The 27,919-nt window shown below is 38.9% G+C and overlaps 3 protein-coding genes across 12 annotated transcripts in view; 2 read left to right on the forward strand and 1 right to left on the reverse strand.

Moving 5' to 3' along the window:
* Nucleotides 1–5,948, forward strand: part of LOC144195878 (calcium/calmodulin-dependent protein kinase type II subunit beta) — a 29,948-nt gene extending 24,000 nt beyond the window's left edge. For 8 of the 9 annotated variants that reach the window (XM_077715740.1, XM_077715742.1, XM_077715743.1 and 5 more), the window contains 4 exons: nt 1–76; nt 161–255; nt 720–956; nt 2,792–5,948. In XM_077715740.1, coding sequence (XP_077571866.1) covers nt 1–76; nt 161–255; nt 720–952 — 404 coding nt within the window. In that variant the 3' untranslated portion in view covers nt 953–956; nt 2,792–5,948. Of the gene's footprint in view, nt 77–160; nt 256–719; nt 961–2,791 lie in introns of all 9 variants that reach the window. The other variant, XM_077715741.1, reaches the window with a different exon arrangement.
* Nucleotides 5,949–6,314: 366 nt separating this feature from the next.
* On the reverse strand, nt 6,315–8,742 carry LOC144195879 (retinol dehydrogenase 11). The gene is made up of 4 exons (XM_077715750.1): nt 8,441–8,742; nt 7,611–7,853; nt 7,192–7,494; nt 6,315–6,693 (listed from the first exon to the last, which is right to left on the reverse strand). Exons 1-4 carry the CDS (start codon nt 8,583–8,585, stop codon nt 6,434–6,436), a joined length of 951 nt encoding a protein of 316 aa, XP_077571876.1. The 5' UTR covers nt 8,586–8,742; the 3' UTR covers nt 6,315–6,433.
* Nucleotides 8,743–9,054: 312 nt separating this feature from the next.
* Nucleotides 9,055–27,847, forward strand: kremen1 (kringle containing transmembrane protein 1). Of its 2 annotated transcripts, none has more exons than XM_077715084.1 (12): nt 9,055–9,168; nt 9,567–9,659; nt 9,730–9,869; nt 11,968–12,244; nt 21,128–21,290; nt 21,407–21,498; nt 23,602–23,726; nt 24,183–24,336; nt 24,907–25,239; nt 25,605–25,820; nt 26,191–26,275; nt 26,416–27,847. In XM_077715084.1, exons 4-12 carry the CDS (start codon nt 12,160–12,162, stop codon nt 26,576–26,578), a joined length of 1,416 nt encoding a protein of 471 aa, XP_077571210.1. In that variant the 5' UTR covers nt 9,055–9,168; nt 9,567–9,659; nt 9,730–9,869; nt 11,968–12,159; the 3' UTR covers nt 26,579–27,847. The 2 variants fall into 2 exon arrangements, with proteins under 2 accessions (XP_077571210.1, XP_077571211.1); XM_077715085.1 differs by having other exon boundaries at nt 25,605–25,778.
* Nucleotides 27,848–27,919: the final 72 nt, after the last annotated feature.

Here is a 27,919-nt window from a genome sequence, read left to right on the forward strand (position 1 = left end):
CTCGCAAACAGGAAATCATCAAGATCACCGAGCAGCTCATTGAGGCCATTAACAATGGAGACTTTGAGGCTTACGCGTGAGTATAGTATCCTGTTCCTGTCACTTTCCTTATACAATTTTTCTGACCTCAACCGAAGGCATCTTGTCTTTCCTTCTCCAGCAAAATTTGCGACCCCAGCTTGACGTCTTTTGAACCCGAAGCACTTGGCAACCTGGTGGAAGGGATGGACTTCCACAGGTTCTACTTTGACAACCGTAAGTCAGGTTCACCAATTCATTACTTAGTCTGCAATCCCGTTCAAGCTTAAACTTATTAGGCTTTTGGTACGTCAGTAAATCACATTTTTGCCAGGGAAATCGCTTATTTGAAGAGAAACCAAGAACAAACACTGAACTAACAGTAGTAAAATGTAGAATAACAGGTTAAATAGGCATCTGTTAACATTGCAGTTTTTTAAAGATAACTATTGCCTGAAACCAACATAATAGGCAGCTGGTGGTTGGAGGGAATATAAAATATATACAAGTTGCAGTATTAGTCGCAGGCCCAGCAGGCAAGTCCGGAAAATACGGTAAGTACAATAATAATGTTTGAGTTCAAACGGTTAATCATCTTTGGCGGCCACTGTTAACGAGCTAATTATTTAATTAGACTTTCATTTGATTTATTTACATTTAAGTGATACTGATAGTGATATGTGTGCTGTCCATTCATCCAGTGCTAACTAAAAACAGAAAGCCCATCCACACAACCATTCTAAACCCTCACGTGCACCTTATTGGCGAGGACGCCGCCTGCATCGCCTACATCCGCCTCACGCAGTTTGTGGACGGAGAGGGTCGACCGCAATCCAGTCAGTCTGAGGAAACACGAGTATGGCACCGCAGGGACGCCAAGTGGCAGAACATACACTACCACTGCTCCGGAGCTCCAGCGGCACCAATACAGTAGTCAGGTAGGTAAGTGCCCATCACATCACAATCTCATCTCGACAACTTTGCCGCTCGCTCTTCCCATTCTCCCGTACAAGACATCAATGTGCAACTTCAAAGATGTAGTGCTAATAGGCCACCTTGTCTAACCCGATTGGTTGCAGCAAGTACAGTGGTACCTCAAGACACGAGCTTAGTTCATTCTGGGACTGAGCTCGGATCTCAAATGAATGTTTCCTATAGGAATGAACTAAAAACAAATTGATTAATTACAACCCCCTGAAAAAACACCAAAAACAGGGTATTGGATTGGAAAAACATTTTTATTTGTTGTAATTCGCCATCTATTAACAAAGTAACAAATAATTAGTGGTTTTATAGTAATAAAATCTGTTTAACAGTGTAAAAATGAGACAGATTTTGCGGAAAAGAGAGACACCGACAGAGTGAGGGGGGACTTCTTGCATGGCAAGGCGCTGGTAACATGACATAAATACATTTAAATGAACTTGGATTATGATGCAGACACACTCAATAATAAGTTTCATCTAACCTTACACTAAACTTCATTCTGATTTAGTTAGACTTTCAGACGAGGGTTGTTTGCTTTTGTATTCCCTTCAAACTATTCCCAAAATGATGCACACAAATGTTACAGTATGCTTTTGTTTTGGATGACTGAGGCCAGGACAATAGATGACATTAAATCAAGGAAATCAACTACAATAACATCAAAGAAAAACAGATTGCCAAAAACAGAGTCTGTGGCTAAGAACTTTCCGGTGTGGTGACGCTGCACCACTCGTTTTATTTACGGCCGACAGCACAAAGCATTTCCTTTTGCCTATCAACCACATCGTCTTTATTAACTACATCACCGATTCTAAATGGCCCTATGCGTCATGTTCTCTAAACTGGGATGTAGCTGATAACAGTTGTTCCTTAGTTTCAGCCTGTTAGACAGGCAGACCTGGGAAATGTGAGACACTCCTTGTATGTAAGTAATGGAGCCCATTCAATGCTTAGCCTTGTAAGCACCTTGTTTTCAAACCCTTCTCTATTCACCTTGGCCATGAGAAAGCTGCCCTCATGTTACATTGGTAAACAGTTTTTGTTTTTTTTGTTGTTCTCAAAATGTATTTTTTAGGTTAGGTTAGAACTTTATTTCATTCTGTATTCGGGGAATTTATTGGTTGCAGTAGCAAGACAGACATAAGACACACAAGACATTGTAAACCTAGGTAAAAAAAACTGGAGCCAAAGAGGAAGTCCACAAGGTGGGGACCTTCTGCAGACTTAGATTGAGGATGTTTGCATGTTATAGTACTTTTTTATTGCTTTCAACTTCATCCAGTGTTGTGCCAAAGTAATAATAATAAATAAATATATAAATACATTAATAAATAAAACTAAATCTAATCGAAAGTTTATCTTTGAAAATTACACACACACAGGGTTTTAAAAGTCCAAATAAATACTGAATTGACACCATAAAAACACTGCATCGCAGTTATTGACCTAATGTGGCAGCTCTCAGTTTAAAGGTATTATTAGATTCTGTTTAATTTTGTTCAAATTTACTTTCAGGTATTCAGAAAAAAATGAATTGACTAAACCTGATTATTCTGTTACTACTCTGGCATTCTTTCTGAAGTATGTGCTTGTCAAAGCTACACCTATTAGCATTCCAACTTTCACATTTGATATTATTTTGGTGTCGAGCAAAAAAAATGACTCTATCACTTTAACCTCAGTTGGTTGAATTTATGTATTTGATTACTCTCAAATTTCTCCGTAATGTACGACGTGAAGCATGTCACAAAACCACGTATTTTCAACAATATTTTGCTTTTTCCAGATGTCCAAGAGAGCCTTCAGTTATTTTATCAGGTGGGAGGAAGAGGATGATGAGTCTAATCATGAGCATCATGAATTCAAGCTTTACAGCACCTTCCTCACAAGTAACAAACACACAAACACACACACACACACATACACACACATTTGTGAAATCTCATTTGTGTCACTCCACTGGAAAATATATTAAGTTTAAAGTTCTCCTTTTACTCATGAATTCTAGTCATTCTTATTATTAAACATTTGTAAACAGTATGTTATTTTTGACCATGAACATGACTTATACCTTAAATTTGTAGTAAAGTTTTTTTTTCTCCTTTCTTTATTTAGGAAGCATGCATCCTCGTGGCTATTAAGTGGAATATTTTACGTGGGTTTGTGGGTGTGTATACACGGAAAAATCTCTTTCAGATAGAGTATCTAAACACTATTTTTAAGTCTAACTTTTAGATTTTTTTTTTTGTAAGGTGGCCAACTATCAAATGGGGATCGTTTTTCCACAATTCGTTTCAAATTGCAAAGGTTACTTTCCGACATCCAGCTGAGACGAGAATCTGTTGATTCTTTTCATCAGCTTTTGAAATGTATTATTAAATCATTCTCTTATTTTTTGGGGGAAGATTTTTTTAGCCTAAATGGTGCCAAACTTTGAAAATCTAATATTTCGGTTGAATTTACTAAACATTGCTGTTGGTCACAGCTACCATATATAATTGTAATTGGAATAAACACACAAACAAATATTGCCGTGGAAATATAAGTTAGATTTTTTTGGGGAGAAATTAAGGTATTTGTTTACTTCTTGCATGTCGGTTTTGTAATTTGTTTATTATACTCTGTTAGCCTTGATGTTTACACCTTAACTCATGTCTTTAGGAGCTTTATAATAGCATTTTTATTATAGTTATAATTATTAATGTTACTTTTATCTTCACCAGTGTCTTCCCATTAAAATTGATGACTATTTTTAAGGTTAGCTATTTACATGGCCAAAAAATAACGCTTCATAAAAGTAGAATTAATACTTTAAACTAATACAAAATATAAAATTCCAAAAAAACAATAGTTAGTTTAAAGGGTCTGCTGGTGTTTTTGTTCTTGTGTTTTGTATTTTTTTTTCTATATTTATATTTCAACTCTGACATCGAAGAGATTCTGTGCTGTTTTTTTATGTTCTTTCTCAATTTTGGAGTGATTGCTTCTTCCCTTTCTGATACTTTTTTGATCAGTGATTAAATCAGTGCCAATTTTTCGGTAAATCTTACATTTAACTTTTGTTTTAGCAATAGCCCAAAGCATTATTAATGTAGTATTAATTTTTTTGCACAGCTTAATTATGTGGGCCAATTGTTGACACTCTTCCAAACATTCAACCTTTTCTCATCATGAGATTTTTACAAGTTTAAAGATTCTTAATTATGTTTTTTTTCCACACTATTTATCCTAAACCATTGTCTAAAATGTGGAACCAAAAAAAAAACTCATAAAATGGATTAGATATGTATTCATATTTTTCCAAATCTTTAAGATTATATGGCATAGAATACCCCCCCCCCCCCCCCATATTGACTCTTAATTTTTGCTTAAATATTATGTTGACATTAGCAGTATAACAGCACCACGGATGCTTTGTCAGTTTTTCTTGCAGTGTTTGTTAGTATTAAGCTTACCAGATGTTGTTACTAAGGGAGTTATTTCATTGTTTTAAATAATTGCATGTTACACCTCTTTTAACTGGAAGTGGATTAAATGTATTGACGCTTCTTTTTACAACAAATTGTTTACCTGTTTTGTTAAAATGGTGCTTGTTGTGAAGTGAGTTGAGTTCATGAAATAGCGCTCATGTATCTCCTTTTTATTGCTCGTTAAGTCAAAGCAGAAAATTCATTGGAACATCTCAAAAATGCAACAACAAAAAAACGGGCCACTTGTATTGTAAGCCATTACATTTCTTTGTAAAAAAAAGAATTCCCGGAAACAAAATGGGCCCTTGATTGGTCAATGAAAGTCTTTGAGGGATTTTCAATCTAGAACGAGAACTCAGTTGGCTATTTTGACTATTTAAGGAAAAGGTACTCTTGTCTGGCCTCATCAGTATTTCCACAGTATTAAAGGCAAAGCTTTTCCGTCGTATATTTGCTGTTTTTGGAATCATTCACCTAATTACTGAATAGAAATTTTCATAGGAACTACAGTATCAACTAGGCATAAAGTTTACTTTAAAAAAAAACTATCTTCCTGTTATGATCTTGTAAATGGCCCCAAAGCAGGCGAGATAGAAGTCCAGTTCTTTGTTCACTTTTATTGATACGTGCTCAATTCAACTATATACAATTCGTGTCCTGGTGGTACTCCTGGCTGTTCCTTCTTCCTTTTACCATTCTGTCTCTTGCCGTAGTTCAAGTCCAATCCTGTCGATGTCCTGGGTAGTTCTCCTCCAATCCGCTCCTGGCTGTTCCTTCTTCCTTTTACCAGTCTGTCTCTTGCCGTAGTTCAAATCCAATCCTGTCGATGTCCTGGGTAGTTCTCCTCCAATCCAGGTCGATTATCCTTTGGTTTCTTGATCTCCTTGCAGTCTCAGACTAGGTAGTTCCTGGGCGAGAAAAGGGCAATGAATCAACATAGAACAATGGCCTGTACCAGGGGTTGCTTCAGCGAGCGAGCTGAGATTACGATCCGGCAGCTGGTTGGGTATCCGGTGGCCTTATATCCAGGCAGAACCTTGATTGTCTCCACCTGGCGCCACTCCGCTCGTTGGAGCTGCGCCAGTGATTGGTCGGTCTGGAACACCCCGCCACCAGTCACGTCTGAGGCCTGACACTTCCATCTCTTTATGAGGGAGAAAAACTGCATTTAAAGCACAAGATATTTTTAAATACCTATATAGCTACTATTTTTGTCTCCAGATGATCTAATACAGATGAATATATTAACTGATAAATCTATCCCAAGATTAGACAATCACCAGTAAAGCACAAAACCATGAAAAGCTTCCAATCCTTCCTTTACTCAATTTCCACCTTTTTAAATATCTTTTTCCTGTTTTCTTTCATGATTTGTTGGTAATTTTTTTCTTGTTGTATAGTGCTACTTTTTTTCTCTTGCTTGGGTGACTTGTGCTCAAAGGTGTTCTCAATAAAATAATATTGACATGTAAAGCTGCAAACCTGCTTTTTTTGGAAACGTGAGTTAAATTCCAGTATCTGTTCAATTATATTTAAATTTTTAAAGCAGAACATGCCATTTTTTTCTTTCTCAATGAATTAAAATCTTTGTTTTTATGTTATTTTGGCACTCATTCATCTTTGGTTTTGTGCAATACCCCCCTGGTGTGCATCTCTATACCACCAGCCAATCACAAAGCGACCAATCCTTATTGATTTGTCCAGTTTGACTGCATTCTTGTGGTTGTTGTTGTCAAATGTGTTCCTCTGTAAACTCTATAGCCACTTTAAAAACAAACTTGACCAAATTATTGGCTTGAACAGTTTAACCAATCGCTTCAGTGCATGTCTTAAAGGGACTTAGGAAATTGAAATTCTGTTTAAATTTCCAATGACTATTTATTTCAATAAATTACACACAACTTGAGCAAAATGCAATGCTGAATAAATTAATGGAATAATTGGAGAGTAGTTGTCAGTCACGCAAGCTTGACCAGTCTCTCGCTAGCCTCCCACAGCTTTTTGGCTATGCCGGCATCGCGGGCAAATGGTCGCAGGGTGGCTGCCCGGCAGTCGACAAAATAACCGCCGCCCTGTTTAGCCGCCTCATCCGCCACGGCGCAGTAGATCACGGTCTGTGCGCCTGCCTCGCAGGTAACAAAGAACATCCACATGAGGACCCGCATCACAGTCCGGAACAAGAACGAGTAGTGGCACGTCCAGTCGCTCTGTACAAAGCCTGTGGACACAATAATACAGAGATTAACAATTGCTACTACAGCTGTAATCAGCCATTCGCATTTGTTTTTCCTCATAGCCCCCCACATTAGCATGTCATTTATTCATCTGGATTCCTTGTTTCCTGTCAACAAACACTGTTGTGTTTGTAAACCTGGAAATGATTGACATCCACAAACACTATATATTTTCTACAAACAAAAACCTGATTAAAAGTACACAAACATGGCTGAACCCCGCATAATTTTCCTTGTTTTTAATTTTTTTTATAATTATTCAAACGAAGTACGCTCTTTATTAGAAAATTGTTAATGTTTTCCCCCAGCAAAACTCATGTCAAATTGTGTGGTAAAAGAAAAAAATGGCAAAAAGATAAATTCCTCTAGCACTGAATTGTCCCTTTAATGCAATTCTTTGTGATATAACTTAGGCTTTTCAGTAAAATGCCTGACATTGCTTGTGTTTATCCGTACATGTACGAATTAATGAGGTTTCTCACCAGGGTGAACAGCATATGAGGTGACACCCTTCCTTTTCATGAGGTGGCCCAGCTCTTGGCTGAAATAGATATTGGCCAGCTTGCTACGGCAGTATGTGAAGAAGGGCAGCAGGTTGTAGTTGAGGTCCCGGAAGTCCAGCTTCTGGTACTTGTAGTTGGAGCAGGTGAGTGTGACCACACGGCTCGGGGCGCATTCTTTCAGGCGGCCCAGTAGCAAGTTGGTGAGTAGGAAGTGGCCCAAGTGGTTGACACCCAGGCACATGCTGAAACCGTCGTCTGTCCAGTCCAAGACGCCTGGTACGGCTGGAAAACAAAAAAAAAGAATCATAAAATGGCTTCAATTGTATCACAATACTGATATGTCACCATCTCATTTTCTGAACTGTGGTTGTCTTGCATGTACTGTTCACATTATTCACCTGCGTTATTGATCAAGATGTCGAGCCGCTTCTCCTGTTGCAGGAAGGTTTTGCAAAAGTCCCGCACCGAACGAAGGTTTCCCAGATCCAGATCCATACTGACGACCGCTAGATTGCGACTGCGGAACTTGATCTCCCGGACCGCTCGCACTGCTTTGTCGGGATCCCGGCCAGCGATCACCACGCGAGCGCCTCTTGATGCCAACGCCACGGCAGTCTCCTTGCCAATACCGGAACTCCCTCCTGGTGTGTAGAAGAGAGGTAACAATTTATTTTGAATTTGGAAGGAAACCAGAGTACCCGGAGAAAACCCACACAGAGTTGGGATGGACATAAAGTTAATGTAATGTAGAAGAAAAACGAAAAAAGTAATGCCTCGAGTAGTATAGCCTAAAGTAATACCACTCTTTCACCGGGCGCCGGGTAAACACCAAAAAACCAACCTACATTTTTACTGGAAAATATTATCAACAATACCACATATGACTGCTACCTTCTAAAAAAATATTAATAGTTTTTTTTTTAATTAAAACTTATTTTTGAGGGGTATTATTGGTTTATTTCCTGTAATTTGTAACTGGTAGCAGTTATAATAATTAAATATTGATATTGTTATATTTTATAACATATATCTTTATTAAATATCATTCTACCTCAAGCGACCCTGTTAAAACTTGTTTAGGATTAAAAACACTAGCTTCTAATATTCAAAAAAAGGTGTTATCCTATTTATGTGATAATGCATCATTATTGTAAATGAAGAACATGCTGTATGTGTATGATTTGAACAAGACTACAGTAATGGTTAAGACACATTTGAAGCCATTTACCCGTAATAAGAACCGTTTTGCCGTCCAGTCGTCTGATGTCGGTACAGTATCGGCTCTTTTTAATCCATTTCAAGAGGAAAAAAACGACCAAAGAAGCAATAACAGTATAATAAACGTACATTTTGACAGTCGAAGCTAAAAACATCAGCTAGCTTGATAGCTCACAGACACACAATGGCCATCGTGTTGTCAATTGATAAATTAATTTGTTGGCTATAAGTGCTTATACGACATGTTAAATATATTTAATTTAGAAATGGACAAAGTAAATTGGATCTCCGTAGCTTGTGTTACTTTAATGAACATCCGTGTGAAACATTAATCGATGGGAAACAAAATCTCCAGCTCAATCGCACCGTAAATTCATAGTATAAAAACGTTTTAAGGAATATGTTGTATTCACATTTGAAAAAGTAATAATGAAAACATGCAGTTGTATTATTTATGTTTTTTTTATGTATTATTTTTTTTGTATTTAAAAAGCATTTTAAATAAAAAACAATATTATCATTATTGTTTGCATTATATTTCTCTATTTCTATTTCATTCCCAAAGCAACTGGCAGTACACTAACTTTTTATTTTGTATTTTTTTAGGTGGCTCAGTGAGCGGGTGAAATCTCTTGTGGGTTTTGACCCCCCCTGTGTGGAGTTTGCATGTTATCCCTGTGCCTGTGTGACTTTTCTCCGGGTACTCTGGTTTCCTTCAACATGCCAAAATCATCCATGGTAGGTAGGTTGGTTCAAATTGTCACTAGGTATGGTTATGAGTGTCAATTGTTGTGCCCTCATTGTGTGGGCCTAGTGCCAATAGTTGCCTAGGATAGGTTCAATTATTATATTATATACATTATATATAATTAATACACATTAGACTAGTAAAGTATTGCACTTTTGATAAACCACATGGATATTCATCAGATTAACAGAATCCAAAAATGAGTACAAAATTGAATGTACAGAAGGAATGGTCAATCAATCAAGTAGAAAACATTTGACATTTGAACTTTGTGAGGTCAGACACGTTGATAAAATGCCAAGAGAAACGCAGAGAATATTTCTGTGTGATTGATAGTTTGCTGGAAATATGATCTATATAGTGTCTGTTATCTGGTGCCTCACTCCAGGTTCTTCCCAGCCATTTCCTCCCCTTCCTGACGAGCCAACAAAGAAACGAGCGTTCCACCTGTATATTTGATACTCCGTCACAGCCCAGGCCTGTAAGTTACACTCATAAATTCCATTTTGGGAGCCGATCACACAAAATGGTGACATGGTTCCACTTGCTAGCTATACAGATATGTAGCTCCTGGCTGTGCTGGCTAATTAAAGGTTTCCACATCAACGACGCTGAGGACGCTAGAGGTGATGAAGCACACCTGTATGCCCTCGCGGCCCGTGATTCCCTGAACATAGGACGCACACACAAGGTAGGAAAAATGTAAAAAATTCCTTTAATGTGAGTGATCATGCCCAGAAGCCTCACAAACCCTTGAAACAAGTGCAGACACATTATTTAAGCTACCACATTGAATATAGACAGTAAAGTATGTCTAAAGGGGTCTTCCCGGATTTTACCTCATATTTCACCTCATGGGCGCTTGGGTGGTTAACGCGTCGGCCTCACAGTTTTGGGGTTTTGGAATCAAATGCAGGTCAGTTCACCTGTGTGGTGTTTGCATGTTCTTCCCGGGCCTGCGTGGGTTTTTTTTCCAGGTACTCCGGTTCCCTCACACATTCCAAAAAACATTAATTGTTGGCTGGATGGACAATTTAAATTGCCCCTAGGTATGAGTGTAAACGTGAATGGTGGTTTGTTTCCTCATGCCTTTCAATTGGCTGGTCACCAATTCAGGGCGTCCTCCCCACCTCATGCTGTGGTAGGCTCCAGCACCCTCCATGACCCTAGTGAGGATAAAGCGGGCCTTTTCTTGCCACTGTCACAATGAAATTTCCAGAATAAGGGGTGAATAAAGGTATCCAATCCAATACTAAGTTCTAATTAAACAGTTAGCTTTAATTGTAAAGTGAATCAAAATTGCAGAAAGGCAATTAAAAGATACATATCAGCTATGTTCTTTGTTGGCCATCCTGCATCTCTGATGTATGAAAATCGTAAAAGACCAAATACTCATCACTATCCATGTGTCCTGTGGATGCATCTTATTCATAACATCACAGTAGATATTCAATGATATTTTATACATAATTTCCTGCAGGACAACAAATTCTGGCTGTAAATGCTCATCATTTAGTCCTTTATATGAAAATGAGCATTCAGCATTAGCTTGGCATCCTCTGGCAGGAAAGAGTGGAAATCCGTCTTTTTTTTAAAGCTGTCTCACCACCCAGATTTGACCTTAAATCGTTCTTCTGTTGGCACACCGCATCGGATAGAGCCCCACTGGCCAACAAAAGCCCTTTAAAGAAATCTGACAAAATATGCTCATAGGTTTGTGTCAGTACCTACCACACAAAACAATTAAACATAAAAGACTGCCTGACATCTGATACGACAAAACCGGCCTCTATTTCTCTCTTACTACCTCCAGATTTGTAAGATCAATGCGTGATTTCAACAGCCCGATTCTGTTTGTGTACCATTCATGCACAACACCAACACAAGAAAGACATTTTGAAAAGCATTTTGCTCTCACTTTGTTTGGCTCGGTGCAGAGCAAGCTTTGCATTATGGGAATTTGTAGCTGCTGGGAATTCCCACACCTGCCTTTGAAATCACAGGTGATATCAATCTGACACGCCCACTTGCTGACGAGCTCTTTTTCAATCTAGACATAAGAGGGTGATCTTATCTATATGAAAACGGTGGGGTATTACTTGCGCAAAAAAATATACGTAGACTATTACAACAAATTTAGGTTCTTGTATTTTCTGCACTATAACGTGTACCGGATTATAAAGCGCACCTTCAATGAATGGACTTTTTTTTAAATGTTTTTCCATATACCGGATTTAAAATGCAGTAGTAGTAGTGGTAGTGGTGTTGGGAGTCATACGAGGGGAAATTGTGTTGTATATTCAGTAGATGAAGCTGTAGTAGTAGTAACAGTAGTAGGGGTTGTGTGATAATCAACTACATGGAGCTGTAGTAGTAGTAATAGTAGTCATGGCTGTGTGACGCATCCACTAGATGGCGCTGTGCTGAATGGAATATATTTGGCACACAGGTGACTTTTGTGAAGTCTTTTTAGTGCGCCTTATTGTGCCGAAAATACGGTAGTTTAATCATTTGAAGTTCACTGGCTTTCACCCTCTAATAACGCTATTAAAACTGAATATTAAGGAATATATAACATTTGATTGTGCATGTTTTTTTAAAATGTATTATTTTGTTGGTTGGTTGGCTGTGTGCCGTGTAAAAGCAAAATATTCGCCACGGGCGCATTGACTCTTAGGAAAGACTGGTCTAAACAAGCGCATTGTGTGCGTTTTTATATCCTCGCGTAGTACTCCGCCAACCCCCTGCTTTATTCTTCAGCCTTTTCCTCCTCCTCTTCTTCAGTGCAGGTTCAAAGTGTTTGGCTCGGTTTCCTGTCACATGGCATGGAAATCGGATCCCTCCGCGCTGCTATCTAGTCCACTGCCGACTTTTCTCACGAACTTCCAGAAAAAAGAGCGTAGTGGAGCCCTCCCGCCCGCCGGACAGCCCACCGGACAGCCCGCCGGACAGCCCCCCTCCATTTCGGCTCACCTGGCACCATGGAGCGGCACCACGCCACCTCCTCGCTTCTTCTCTCCGGCTTCTTCTTCCTGACCTCCGCCGCGCTTAAACATTTCGACACCGGTGAGTGCACAATTTGTGGCTGTTTTTCATGTTTATTCGCCTTCTCTTTCGTTTCATTCTCAACTTCTGTCTCGCTTCCCCAAACTTTGTTGTGTACCGGGAGTCAAGGCTATTACATTTCATTCGACTAACCACTTGAAAACCGGCATTTAGTTGGAGGATTGTGACCGCATTTCTTCATTTTTAAACAGTATTTGGAGTCTTTTTGGGTTGCAGTTCTTTAAATACTCTCATCACTTCCTGTCAAATATACACTAATACGCGAATATATACTATTTCGGATCATTAGTTAAAAAAAACATATCATCAACTACCTAAGCACTGATTCAGTTTAAATACATTTCCAGCAGAAAAGTAATGCATTAAGAAAGTTTATTTATTATTAAACAAGACAAATAATGCTTTCCTTTATTTATGTTGGAAAAAATATTTTTGTGTTGCTGCCTAATGTCATCTACATAAGTACAAGTGATGTGTTGATTTTAAATTTTAAATGAAATAATAATAATTCTTTATTAATTAATCTCTGCCAAGGTCATGATTTTGAGAAATCTTGGAATTAGGGCCAGAAAAATATTTGTATTAACTTTAATTCTTATGTCTTCATTTTCATTTTCTATTTTACATAAACCTTTAATGTTTTTTTTTTAAACAGACCTTTAACAGATCTGGAATAGCTAAAAACATTCCGATTATAGTCATGCAATTATGACCACAGTGGACCGACATGTGACTGTGTAATACACACAAAACACATGTTTTCTTAGAATTATGTTGCATTTATTTATTTTAAAATGGGCGTGAGAACTAAGTGTCTGCCTCACAGCTCTGGGGTCCTGGGTTCAAATCCAGGTCATGTTCATTCGTGTGTAGTTTGCATGTTCTCCCCGGGCCTGAGTGGGTTTCCTCTAGGTACTCCAGTTTCCTCCCACATTCCAAAGACATGCATGGTAGGCTGATTGGACACTAAATTGCCCCTAGCTATGGGTGTGAGCGTGAATAGTTGTTCTTTGTCTCCTCGTGCCCTGTGATTGGCTGGCCACCAATTCAGGGTGTCCGCCGCCCAGTCAGCTGGGATAGGCTGCATCACCCCCCGCGCCCCTAATGAAGATAAAGTGGATTAGCGGCACAATGTTTGGTGCATCTGCTGCTCCCCATGTCTGTGTGGGTTTTTCTATGGGAACTCTGACTTCCTTCCACATCTTAAAACTTGGTTGGTTAATTGAAGACTCTAAATTCTCCACAGGTGTTATTGTGACTCCGAGTGGTTCTTTGTTTATGTTTCCTGCGTTTGGCTTGCAACCAGTTCAGGATATGCACATTTTACCCATAATTAGCTGGCTCCAGCACCCCTGCAACTAGGTAACGTTGTATTCCGCACTGAAAATGATTGTAGTAATGAATTTTTGTTAGCAGCAGCAGCCTTTGTTGCAGTTGTATAAAGCTTATTAGGACGTTTGAGGCGCATCTACATCTCATTTGAATGATGTGAAATGTGTAATCAACCCCACTAAAAGACTGAAACACCACATCTTAAATTTGAGTGAGTGCAGATGTGCTTCGGCACCGCTTTGAAAAGGCAAACAAGTGTATTTTGCTTATTCCCTCACATGTCTGCCTTTAGTTTTTGCGTCACATTTGGAGGCATGTGTGCAATTTCCCTGCACACAATATTGGGTCATAACCTCCTCGCAGATATCTAATAACGCCGACCGCACAAACCCAGCCCTGCCCGCCTTTCACTGTAATTTGCGTTGCCTTTCATGTTGAAAGCGGTAAAAATCCGCAGGCTTTCCTTTTTAATTTTTTTGTCTTCTTAATGACACCCTTTGGGCTTTAAATTAGACGGTCAGCCATCTGGGCCTGTGCATAACGACTCCCATGTGTACCTACATATTAACACAAAGTATTTAAAGCCACGGTATTCCCCTTTATAACATTGAGAGAGCAGTGGATGGGGGGGGGGGGGGGGGGGGGATCAGCATGATTTCAGCAGTCATTTTATCCGTTTTCAATGTCTGACGATGATTGAATGAATGAATGAAGGCTTTTCATTCGTTATATTTAACCCCTGTAAAAAAAGTCCAAAAGTGAGGGTTAAAATCTTAAGAAACATCACAGGGAACATTGGCCTGAATTCTGCTGAACATGTGGAGACCACATTATTGTATTAAATCACATTTGTTGTCAACACATGGCTGGCGACTTGTGTGTTTGTTTGGAATCCTTTGTGTGACTGATGTAGTGGAGATAATGTCCTGCAATTATGTGCCGCAATAGCTGTGATATTGTTTTGTAGAGGGATCCCGCTTTGGTTAACGTAGAATAAGTCATTTGGAAATGCATGGTCATTGCTATAAATTTTTTAGGATGTGGGAAAAAAAAACTGCAGGCTTTTTGGCGGGTGAAAAGGAACTTCCAGAGCATGCGCCATGATGTATGTATTCTGTAAACTTGACTTTTATTAACAGACAAAATACTTTAAGTTAAGGACTCCCTCATTATCATATTACAGCAATTATTTATTAAGACTTTGTGGTTGGTTCCATATAATTGGAGGACGACATGTGACATATGCAGTAAAAGTAAATAGTTGAATAAAAATATGTTGTGTTTAGGATTATTTTGAAAACAAACATTGTTTTGCAAATATAGGTATTTTTTCATCTTATAAAATTTCAGCAAAAATAATAAGAGTACAAATGTGCCAACATATAAACACAAATGTAAAACAATGGATGCTGTAGGACTTTTGTTTATTTTATTTTTTTAGCTATTCACAGTGGGAGTCCTGGGTTCAAATCCAGGTTAATCCACCTGTGAAGAATTTGCATGTTCTCCCTGGGCCTGTGTGGGTTTTCTCCAGGTCCTCCTGGTAGCCAGCATTCCTCAGCAGGTCTCTGCTTGATGGACCTGAACTAACTGTGTTAACCTCAGAGTTGAAAGGCAGGATATGATGTACAAGTCTGGGATCTGTCTGAGAATAAGAGCGGTATACTTTTTGTCAGTAAAATTAACAAAATGTTGCATTGTTGCCATTGTTAATGGATAAATGCTTTGCAGGTAACAGGCTACATGTTTGCTGCAATATGATAGCTCTTTATTCATATTCTCATATTCAAGTGTGCAGCCAATGACAACCATTAAACAAAATATTTTTTTTCATGCAAAAAAAAAAGAAACCAGTATTATCATGAATATGTTAAGTTGCATTGTGAAAAGTTCAAAATAAACTGCTCACAGCAATTTTTCCTAACTAAAAATTAACTCTACATATTCTGAAAATGTTAAAAGGTGAAATACCCGGAAAAAAATGCAAACTCCCCCCAAAAAATTTGGAAACCACTTGTGATTGAACCCTCAATCTCAGAATTGTGAGGCAGATAAAACTAACCACTTTGCCCACAGGGCGACCAGGGAACATTTTGTTTTCAATTTTGTTTTTTAATTTTTTTATATGTGGTTATGACTGGTTTCATTGGTTTCATAGCCAAGTGATGATCATGTGTGTTTGCTCTCGTACACAAGAAAAACATGCAAGGCGTGTCTGTTAAAGTCTATTATAAATTGACGTCTAACTTCCGTTGTCATTTTGTCCAGGTGTGTGCGTGCGTGCATTGCATGTGGGTTTGTGTGTGGTTGCACCGCCCACACACATGGCAAGACGAGGCAAAAACATTTCACTAACAGTTATACTTGGACACACATGGCACAGAGAGCCAGCTGTGCCAGATGGGAACGTGAAAATGCCACTGAAGGTTTATTTTTTTACCTTAAATGTTTTACAACCATGCATGCCACTTTACTACGACTCCACCACCATTTGCTTTGAAATTTCCCGGAATGTCACATTTACACTCCTTTTAGTGGATATTTTTGAGGCATTTCTGCAGGCACGCTGTTTCTCATTAATGTGGAGCTGACCGGATACATTTGACATAGTTTTTGCTCTGATTGGCCATTGGTGGAATGGGTGTGTCGGTGGGAAGTTTGGGCGTTGGCATGGCATGCGGTGACTTTGATACATTACAAGGGTGCGGACAATAATCGTTATTCAATGGCATCAAACTTGGCTGTTTACCAAGTGTACAAACATTAAATATTACCTAAGCTTACACTCATGCTTCAGAGGGGGATTTTTTTTCCAGTCGTTTGTCCTGTTCAGTTGCTTTTCTGTTGCTTTGCTGTTGCAACTGTGCGTCATAGGTTGCAGCTTTGATATGATACATCCGATGCCTTTCCCTACATGCTCGGAATATTTTGACAGTTTGTGTGACAAGCAATTCAGTGATTGTGTCGGTCACATGACATAATTGCATCAAAACAATTAACTTGTGCATATGCCATTGGAGATGATAAAATCTCCAAAAAAATTTGCAGTTGTATATTGAAAAATAATGTCCTTAAACTGAAAGGATTAGTGCTTTCACCAGAAAATTTGCGAAGGTAATATCTTGGATAAATAGATTTGTTATGTTATAGTTATACTTTTTTATTTGTAGTTTTAAGATTTTTAAATTCTTCTCTAAGTGTTACAAATATACATAAAATAAAATGTATGAACTCCATTTTTTATGTATTTAAAATATCACCCAAAGGATCATCTTTATTTATTTACATACACTATATTGGTTACATCTTCAAAAAAATATATATTTTTCAACATTTTCTTTTTGCAGTGAAAATGAACTGACTTAAGTACCCAAGAAAATTGACCCGTAATCACATTTCCATCTGGACCAGGAAACATGAGTATTCATAGCCATCCTTCCCAATTCTACTTGAATAGTTTGATTTAGTGCATTAATAATTTTACAATTAATCTTAGAAAAGAACGGAAGGGGATTATGTCAGCCGTGAAAATAGCTATACTAGTTTTGGCAAGAATGGGGAGGATTTAATGTGTTTCCTGAACTGTAGTTTCAAAGCTGGACATTTATTTAACATAAATGTCCAGCTTTGAAACTACTGGGGAGAACTTTCAAAGCCCCATGATTAGAAGTCAACCAGCTTGCCAAGTTTTAATCCTTGAAAAAAATTCAACTATATTTGATAAGACTTCAAAATGGGAAAAAATAAAGCCAGCCCAGCAGGTCCCGGAGAATCTATGCTGTTCAGAGTGAATTCAAAGTCGTCAGGTACCTTCATGTATTGGAGGTCAAGGTGAAACTGGTCCAGTTTGATGCTGCTGAACAGCAGAGTAGTCACACTCTTCCAATGCTGTGAAACTAAATATTCTGATCCTTTATGGGTCCTCTACAATGGAAACCGGTGGGATCAACCCCCACCTCCTGCCCTTCTCTTATAACCCGAACATCTCCTTACCAGTACCGCTGGTCTTCCCACAGTCACCCAAACCACTGAAAAGAGGATCCTTTTCACATGGCGTCTCAGGTATCAGAGATACTGCTATTGAAAAGGTGGTTTGAAAAATACCAGTGGCCTCTCAAATGCTTCATTGTGGTGCTTTGTTTGAGATTTGGGACACAATAAAACTCTTTTGTATGACCTCCACCAATGTCACTGCTATTCCTCCTAAAGAAACAAAGATCTTAGCTTCTGGAGACATGCACTGGAATAAAATTAAACTAAAGTAGGGTATAATAATGGAAAAAGAGTGGAGCTTGTGGACTTGAGAACAGCATTACAAATATGGCGGCAGAATCGTGTTGTGGGGATGTTTTACTGGCGCAGCAACTGGTGCGCCACATAAAATAGACACCGTAATAAAGAAAGAACAATACATAAGGCAACATCTGAAGACAACAACAAGGAAGATAAAACCTTGGGCGCAAATGGTTCTTCCAAAAGAACGATGACCTTAAGCATACTGCCAAAACATGGCTTTCGGATTTGATTTTGAATTTACAGACCATAAACAGTGGCGCTGTTTAAGATGCTGCAGTCCCCTCAGCACCCCACTTCCTGAGCCCCTGGACTACAGACCTTCTGTTGAAGTTCTTCTCGTGCATTTTCTCCAGGTACTACAGTTCTCTGTCCCTCATTGCACATTTTGCATTGTAGGTTATTTTAAGATTCTAAATTGACCTTATGTGCCTCCAAAATAATAAACACTGGTGGCCTCATACACAAAGCATGTTTGGTTTTCACAGTGTCTTCTGTGTCGGCCAAAACAAGCCAACATTTTTATCCAATTACATTGTTTCAAAAACAGAAGACTTGTGTATTCATTTCACTTTTTTTTTTAATACGCCACACATTCTCCAAATGTTTTCTAACAAAACCACAGATTTTATTGTAAACTGTTTTTTTGGACCGGCGCTTGCTGGACGAGTGCTTAGCGCGTCGGCCTCACAGTTCTTTGGTCGAGAGCTCGATCCCGGTGTGGAGTTTGCATGTTCTCCCCGGGCTTTTGTGGGTTTTCTTTAAGTACTTCTGTTTTCCTTCCACATCCGAAATACCCAAAGCATGGACCGTCAGCCTAACGCTTACTTTTCAAGCCCCATTGTTTAACTTTGAAACAATGGTCCCATGGGCATTAACACTTTAATGAGATAAGCCGGAGCATTTTATCTGTGGCTGTAAATTATATTTCCCCCTACCTGCTAACAAACCCGAAATCCTTTGATTCCTCCCTTCTGGACCCTGTAATCACTTCAACCTCTGGAAGAAACTAAAGGATAGTTGTGTTAGCTGCTGTGCAGAGGTCCTGAGCTGCATAACCCACCTAAGAGAGAACCAATGCACATGTAATTTACATTCCTCATGTGTCACCTGAGCGTTACACAAATAGCCTGATGCAAAACAAGTCTGTTTTGCGACGTCTGGCTTCAGTGCCTTTGAGGTTCTATATGCTTTTGAAGTCTAATCAGTGCGAGGCCATTTAAAACTTGATGCTGACATCCTTACTTGGTGCTATAGCTCATGATATTAAGTATGAAGAACTTGTCACAGTCATAGCAAGGTTCTGTGAAGCATACACTTAGTAATGTACAGGGGTACCTCGAGATACGAGCTTAATGCGTGCCGGGACTGAGCTCGTATGTCGATTTACTCGTAACTCAAATGAACGTTTGCCATAGAAATGAACTCAAAACTAATTAATTTGTTCCAACCTTCTGAAAGAATACCCAAAACAGGACATTGGATTGGAAAAACATTTTTATTTGTTCTAATTTCCCATCTATTAACAAACTAACAAATAACTAGTGGTTTAATAGTACTAAAATGTGTTTAATAGTACTAAAATGTATTCATCAGATTATTGACAAAACTTGTACATGTGTTTAAATCTCACTCTACTTCTTGAAATGATAAAAGTTGCAGCTTTCGTGCTTGGGTTTCATTTATCATCGTATTGCGCCTTGAAAAAAAATAGCGGTTTACATGTGATTTTGAAAAATATATTCATTCGTGGTTAGAATCAAAACTTGATGCTTTCTTGTGCAACAATGAAAAATAAATGCACTTGTGGTTAGGATTTGGGCCATGACAGCAAGGTCTGTCCGACGATCTTCTATTAATGTGTGCTTTCTTACCATGTACTAACATTCAAACTTAAGTATGTTGTGGTTTTAACTGGATTTTACATTCTAAACCAGTTTCAGACAGTTTTTCCTTGCAGGGAGTTATCACTCGGGGACAGAAACACCTGTAAGATGTGTTTAAAAAAATATTTCTTAACAACGTGACTGGCAAAATCTTTCAAATGATCTCGCAATGACTCTCTTTGGGCTGATGAACTTGTTTTGTTTGTTTGACCTCCCTCTTGTTTTTCAAGAGGAATTAAAACATAGCTTGGCCCATATGGTTGTCATACACTTTCTGGAAACTGGAGACGTGCCTTGATGATAATTAAAACAATACTGTGGTGGTCTTTTTCTTTTTTCTTTTTCCAATGTTTGTTTTAATGCGCTTAGCAAATGCTGCAAAGAAAGCAGATGGTGGTGATTGAATAGCATCGTTATTCCATTGTTTTTTTTTTTTAACTATCATTGCCTTTATGTTCAAAGTAAAAATTATTATAGTTAAAATATTTGGCCTTTAACTGAAATTTAAAAAAAACTGTTGAGATTAGACTGACTAGTATTAGAAATTCTTTAGTCTTAGCTAAAATGCTGTATAGTATTACAATCTTATGATGAGTAATATACTAAGCATAGCGGCTTGATAGAAAATTGGTTAGCAGATTAAGGGTTCTATCTGTGTGGAGTTTGAACGTTTCCATGTTTTTTCCGGTGTTCGTCCACATTTCAAAAACATGCTTGGTAGGCTGGTTCAACGCTCTAAATTGCCTCCAGGTATGAGTGTGAGCGTGAATGGTTGTGTGCCCTGTGATTGGCTGGCCATCCAGTTAGCTGGAATAGGCTCCAGCACTCCACTATGTTGGACAATCTTGTAAATTAATTAAACTGTGATTGATTTTTTTCCAAAGCCGCTTATCATTTAGATGTTTTTTTTAATTGAGTCAATATATCACTGACATTATGTTCAACAAATTAATCGAACAAATGTTAGATCAAATTATACTATGGTCAAATATTGTATGTAAAAATGCTCATTCTACCAATACATTCATTAACTCATAATCCATACCTTGGTTTTCGTAAGTTGGTGGAGCCTATCTTAGCTGACTTCGGGTGAAAGGCAGACTACATCCTAGACTGGTCGCCAGTCAGCCGTAGGGTACACGTAGCGACAAATGACCATTCGCACTCAGAATCATACCTCCACCGGCGGGAATCAAACCTGTGTCTGCCCTAATCAAAGTCAGGAGAGTGAGCCGCTAAAGTATCAGGCGGCCATTCTACTAATGTTTTATTTAATTTTGTCAATGAATGTACATCAATCATACTATAAACTAAATCAAGGCTATAAAGTCTCAGAAAAAGTTATTTAACAGTGTTCTTTCTGGGATTTCAGAGTGTTACACGGCCAATGGAGAAGACTACAGGGGTTTCCAAACACAAACAAGTTTTCACGGGGGTAAGCCTTGCCTCTACTGGAACGAGACCTTCCAACACCCTTACAACACGCTCAAGTACCCCAATGGCGAGGGCGGCCTCGGCAGTCACAACTATTGCAGGTTATTTGATTAAACTTGATTTCTTATTATTCATCTGGACATTTTAGGGTATTTTCAATATTCTAAATGTTTCTTTAAAATTGATAAGGGTTAAATGAAATTGGTTGTTTTTACAGGAACCCCGATGGGGACGTACAGCCATGGTGCTACGTTGCAGACCACGAAGACGGAATATACTGGCGGTACTGCGACATCCCAACATGTCAAAGTGAGTGACCTTGGTTTGTGGTCCTAACAGAGTCGTTTTTTTCTTTGGCCATGCCTTGTGCTTTTGGGCACTGTAGTGATGTTGCAGTTTTGAAAGATGGCAAAAAATGGTGGCAAGTGGCATCTTGGAAGCCGCATGCACCCTTGACTTTTACTTTAGAACAGGGGTTCTCAAACTCAAGTCCCCTATAAAATTTTACTACAAATCCAATCCTCTGATCAAATCTTACTGTCATGCAATCTACCAATAGTACCTTAGCGATCAGCTAGTAGCGAGCGATCGACGTGTTGAGCACCCCTGCTTTACAAATTTTAATAATGCATCATCCCTCTGCAAGATATTTTGAACTTTTCAAAGCCTGTTAATGCCTCTGACTACATTTTACCGAATAATTGTGCACACCTGATAGAGGGAGTTGATGTCATTAGATCAAGCCCTTTCTCATGCTTACCATATTTACTCGCGTATAAGCCGCTCCCTGATTCCACATTTTCGTACCTCCATTTGAAGGTAAAATCTTGAGGAAAAATCACATGTGGTATTACTAAGATACTGAATGGTTCAAAAGTACATTATTAGGGTTAATATCACAAGGAATTAATTGATCCAGTAAGTTCTCTTACTGCAAAACAGAAAATAACCAACAAATAGTAAATGTTACTTTGCCAACATCTACTGGTGAAAAACAGTATAGCAAGTCTGCTCATGTAAGTCATACGCTTGATTCAGTCAATATTTTTTTTGTGTTACAAATATGGCTTATATGCGAGGAAATACGGTAATTGGTAGCAGCCTTTACAGCTTGGAGTAAGACAAAATAGTCATTTGCCTAATAATTCTGCACTCTGGTAGTTACTGTGACCTCAGTGCCCTCAACTCTGTGCTGCTATTATGACTATTTCTGAATAGTACACGCAACTTAATCTGGCTGGAACAATAGCACTTCTGTCTGCAATCATTTTTTGTACAGTCTGTTACTTCACATAATGGCTGGCTTTTAACTCACTTGTTTCAAACTACTGGTCTCCATTTATCAGAGCCACGGGAGCGCACTCCATATTCACACTGCATGGTCAATTCAGATTTCTTTGCACACACACAACACATACAAGGAGCCCTCACGACTTTGTGGATTCAATGTATTGCCAGATTTTAAAAGTATTCCTATTTTGTTTTCTAGTGGCAAACATGGCTCGGCCATAGAAATGAACTAAAAATAAATTATTATTAATAATTTGTTCCAATCCTCTGAAAAGACACCCAAAACAGGGTATTGCATTGGAAAAACATGTTTATATTTGTTCTAATTCGCCATCTATTAACAAAGTTACAAATAACTAGTGGTTTAATAGTACTAAAATGTCTTTAATCGTTTATTAAAATTAGACAGATTTCACGGAAGGGAGAGAGAGAGTGACAATAAAGCGGGAATATCTGACATGATTTACAAACCGCCAGTGAGTGAGAGATGAATGAGGACGTAAAGAAGGACAAGTTAAGTACCACATGGCAAATTCCAAACACAAAGTGTGACTTTGTTTCCCTGAAGACCCCATTGTCACCCTCTATTTTTTACTGGCCATCTTTTTAGGGCCACAATAAATTGCAGCAGATTCCCAAAAACATTTCAACGTGGCGTGTTTTTGGCCTTGTGTCAAAGGCTTTAATTGTGGAAGAATGCATGTATTGAGGTATTTTTTTATTTTTTAATTGTTGTTATTTTGGGTTTATTATTTTATTATTTATAATATATAAAGGCTTATATCTGCAGTGTTTTTGTTGGAGCAATTTTTCAACTTACCCATTGTTCCCTACACAACATGAATTAATCACTATTCTGACATAAACTGCTTGGCAATCACATGTGCGCCACAACAATGAAATGCAAAAGGGCCTCCCTTTACCCATACTATCATTTCTGGTGGCAAAAAAAGAGGTTATAGCTCAAGGAAAACTCATCTAAAGAATTTAGTAAGGTAACCTTTGAGGTAACTGTGGGACTTTGGAAAAATGGCATTTGTCATTTTTTTTGTTTTATGGTTTTAGGATGATCATCCATGAATTGAATTTTCAAAATGAATCAATGTGTTTTTTTTTCTCCAGTGCCAGGAAACCTTGGGTGTTTCCGGGACAGTGGGGAACCCCCAACCCTATCTGGACCCACTGAGACCTCCAACAAGCTGACCATACATACCTGCATTAACTTCTGCAGGAAACAGAGATACAAGGTCAGACTCGCACTATAACTTTCCTTAGGGGTCCCATAAAATTGGTCTCTATTTGTGTAGCTCCTAATGAAATAAAATGTAAAATCACAACAAGAATGCATGTTTTAAACCCACCTAAATCAATCATTTCAAAAATCGAATCAAAACAGTTTCTGCCCATAACTCATAGATTCCGAATACACTTCTTCTTGTCTTGCATTCACGTTTTCAGAACTTATTGCAAACAAATTTCATCTATTTCGAAGAAAACTCTCAAAATACTCTTACAGAATCTTTATCATAACGTCCCAACTTCATTGCAAAAGTTGACTTGGAAATCGAAACTACTATGCCCCAAGGTTTTTTTTTCATATTTCATATTGAAAACACATGAAGGATTATCTTTGAGTGTAAGCATATGCTTGAACAGTGAAATACATGTTGAAAGTTTGGAGCTTGTGTTTTGTGTTTGTGCAGTTGGCCGGCATGGAGTCGGGCTACGCTTGTTTCTGTGGCAATGAAGTGGATCTTGAAAACCACAGAGAGGCTTCGAGCATTGAGTGCAACCACGTTTGTTTCGGTGACCATAGACAGCCATGTGGCGGAGATGGTTGGATCATCATATTTGACAGTGAGTGGCCGTCTTGAACTGAGTAATATGATTAGCATTTTGTGACTCATACCTGTCAACTTATATACATTTTTTTCATATTTTATGTTTTTTGATCATTTCAAATTCTGTATGCAGTATAACAACGTGTCCATTTTTTTGTTGTTGTTGTAAAACCGATCTCGTTTTACCCATTTCGGCTCTAATCCGGATCGTCTTCTTCACTGGTAGCAGATGAAAACGTCATCGTCGACTGCTAATATTGTCATGCTTCAAGGATGTTCTGCGCATTCCCCTTTCAAACCGCGTGTCAACAAGAAATGTATCTAGACAGTCAAGCTGTCAGTGTCATACTGCAACATCTATAGAATCTTGAATTTAGTGCGTATAAAAGGCGCTGGTTTTTGCAGACTGAAAAAGTGTTGGTCGTCTTACATTCGGGGTCTAGACATTATACCCATTCACAAAGCTAGATGGTCCCAGATAACGTGAATGCTGAACACTTTGATGGTTAATGCAAGTATTGCAATTGTGTTGTTTTATCTCAGTAGATGGGTTAATTTACATTTTAAAAAACAACTTTTTTCACAGCTCGAGTGGGTTCCTGTGGTGGGAATTACTCGACCCCATCGGGAGTCATCTACTCTCCAGACTTTCCAGATAAATACGGAGCTAGTCGCGTTTGCTACTGGACAGTCCAGGTCCCCGGATCTTTGGCCATCATCTTCAACTTCACATTCTTCGACATCACGGATCAGACAGACATGGTGGAGCTGCTGGACGGCTACACTAATGAGGTGGTGGCTCGCTTCGACTGGCGTAGCCCGCCTCGTCAACTGGTCAATGTCACGGGAGACTTCGTTATCCTCTACTTCTACTCAGACCGGACTAACCAGGCGCAAGGGTTTGCGTTGCTCTACCAAGGTATGAGTTCAGCCTTCTCTCAGTCTCTAAAATTCACATTTTCAACTTGTTTGACGACACATTTAGTTTACATCGTTTTTTGGACCACTGGCAAATACAATCCAAACCTTAATATTAGTATTAATGGGATCTGATGACTAGTTTCAGAACTATGCATTTGTATGCATGTGAGTAAATATTTGTGGTTCAAGCCTTTTTGTGGAAACACCCTCAATACATTACTTAGACTCTGTGGCGTTTTTATAAGGGGTCCAGCGCGTTTACTATTCAATTTTTGGGGGAGCCAAAAGCTAGTTTTGGAAGCCGCTGACATCAAGGGCTAAACAAAAAAAAATCTGATATTCTACATTGGGCATTTTCTACAGCTCAGAGAGGTCTTAAAGATGACGCCGTCCCAGGAGATGAGGTGGAGGACTTCTCCAGCACAGTGGAACCTCAGCTCCCCCCAGCTGTCACTGATGGCGCCAAAGGATGCTCGTCCTCACAGATCCTCTACGTGATCACGTCCAGCCCAAGTAAATCGGACCACAACATGCCAGGTCAGTGGGCTGGACCCGGACAGACCACCGGACACAGCAGTAGTATGTCCAGCTCTCACCTTTCTCTACACCTTCATATGCCTTTTCATTAGGGTTGTCTGATGGGAACCACAGTCTCCTTATCAGACTGCAGAATCCTCCCATTTCAATTTAAAAAAAATACTTCATCACATTCAATATAAAACGTTTCCTCGTTTATAACTCTGTGTATATTGCGTACATGCCAGAAAATACGGTCATTTTTGTAGTATTTTGAGCAGCCCTGCACAGATAAGATTTCCTAACACTTTGCAGACAAATCTTTTGACAAAGGGTGTTTGTTTACTCACATGCTTTTCCTTCTGGTCTGTTATATTTTCACCAAATGAAACAACTTACCATGTAAGCATGCTCTTGCTTTTTCGTCTTGCAGTGTGGACCATTTACACCCTTGCTGCTCTTCTTATCCTCACCGTGGTTGCCATGTTGATCAAGCTATGGCTACACATCACAGTAAAGTATGTTGAGTGTTTGTCTTGGCTGTTGTTGTCCTCAAAAGAGAGGTGGATCATGACTTATTCTTATCACAGAAGGATAAAACTCCAATCTTAATGGTATGGGCTAAAAAAAGTACATTTTCCTCTCTATGTCGTTCCAGGTCGCTCCGAATCCCCACAGTGTGCAGCTCGGACAGCTGCAGCCAGAGCACGTCAACTGAACCCTGGATCATCCTGTACCGGCCCTCCACCATCTCCCTCTTCAAGAAGAAGATCAAAAACCATCAGCACCATGGAGACCTTAGCCCCTTGGTGGGCAACTAGCACTACCAGCTAACCTTCTGGTAAAAACTCAGTCAATGAGGGGCTAAGATAACTAGCAGCTAATGCGAGTATCCCGGTGACCCCCTCTGCACGGCCTGGATGCCAAATTCCCGTCGGCGTATCTTCTCCGCCGAGGTGATGCTGCTGCTGCTTTGGCAAAATTTCAGCCTTCTACGCAAAGATTTTTGGGGCGATATGTTGCTCACTAATCCATGCGGGCACATCGAGAGTGGAGCGGAAGTTAACTTTGTAAATAGTCGTGGCGAGGTATTCAATAGGCAGTTTGTTTGTTTTCTCTGTCTTTGGTGAACATATTCACTATAGATTTGAAAGGTGGGTGGGGGTATTCTTTTGTGGCGTGTTGTTTGTTGTTTTAACACCATAGGAAAAAAAGTGGCAGACACCCAGGAATCACAATGAATAGGAATTCACTTAAAATGACCCTAATGGCAACCTGTTCAGGGCGTGACCAACTTCCTCCCTGTGGTTAGGTGGATAGGTTCCAGCACCCCCACAACCTGTGAAAATATGCTCTTCTTCAAAGAATAGGTGCTTCATCTTTAATTATTTTCTTTAAATATTGGTTCATGTGGTATGTAAATGTGACCTGGCATAGCAAAATGAGTCACAAGTGATTAGAAAGTTTGCTGTGGTTGTTGTCAGCCAATTGGAGGCCACAAGGAGAAAGAAATTCATTCACAAATATATTCAGATCTAAAGTTACAGTGCTAAACCAGCCTACCATTGGCATTTTGGGGGTGCGGGGTAAACTAGACTACCCAGAGAAAAGCTATTCGGGCACAGGGAGACATACAAACCCCACACAGGAAAGCCCGAGCACGGCCTTGATTCTTGTATCTTATGTAAGTAAGGTAAGCACACTGGTCCACCCTTGCGTTGATAGCTGGATTCAAAATATATGATCATTTTTCCATTTAGAATATTTATATATCTACGGACCGCATGCAATTAATTGCAATTTAACAATTGCTTGACAGCACTATTTTTTTTTACTCCACATGTATGTTATCTGGGATGTTAAACTTAAAACACTTCAAGCACCAATGGGGATATTGATCACTTGAAAGCACTATATATATATAATATTATATTATATATATGTGTATGCCTCCCACCTACTCATAGGTGCCTATACTTATCAATGCAACCACTCAGCATCTTACTTTTGTCAATGTGTGTGCTAAAATCACTTTTTCTTGTTATTGTTCCATGTACATATCAGATATAGTGAGATTTATAATTTATAATTTTATTCTTTATTTTGTACATGAATGGGATTTTTTTGTATTAAAATTAAGGAAAAAAACTCAATTGGCTGTT

The sequence above is a fragment of the Stigmatopora nigra genome, chromosome 4 (assembly GCF_051989575.1).
Source record: "Stigmatopora nigra isolate UIUO_SnigA chromosome 4, RoL_Snig_1.1, whole genome shotgun sequence".
In the NCBI taxonomy this organism is placed as follows: domain Eukaryota; kingdom Metazoa; phylum Chordata; class Actinopteri; order Syngnathiformes; family Syngnathidae; genus Stigmatopora; species Stigmatopora nigra.

Excerpts from the sequence above, each read along its gene's own strand:
- LOC144195879 (XM_077715750.1), bottom strand. The coding sequence starts at position 8,585 with ATGTTTTTAGCTTCGACTGTCAAAATGTACGTTTATTATACTGTTATT. Across the intron at positions 7,495-7,610 it reads CATCTTGATCAATAACGCAG|CCGTACCAGGCGTCTTGGAC; the intron begins GTGAATAATGTG and ends TTTGTTTTCCAG. Across the intron at positions 6,694-7,191 it reads CTCATATGCTGTTCACCCTG|GCTTTGTACAGAGCGACTGG; the intron begins GTGAGAAACCTC and ends TTGTGTCCACAG.
- kremen1 (XM_077715084.1), top strand. The coding sequence starts at position 12,160 with ATGGAGCGGCACCACGCCACCTCCTCGCTTCTTCTCTCCGGCTTCTTC. Across the intron at positions 23,727-24,182 it reads GCAGGAAACAGAGATACAAG|TTGGCCGGCATGGAGTCGGG; the intron begins GTCAGACTCGCA and ends GTGTTTGTGCAG. Across the intron at positions 25,240-25,604 it reads GTTTGCGTTGCTCTACCAAG|CTCAGAGAGGTCTTAAAGAT; the intron begins GTATGAGTTCAG and ends CATTTTCTACAG.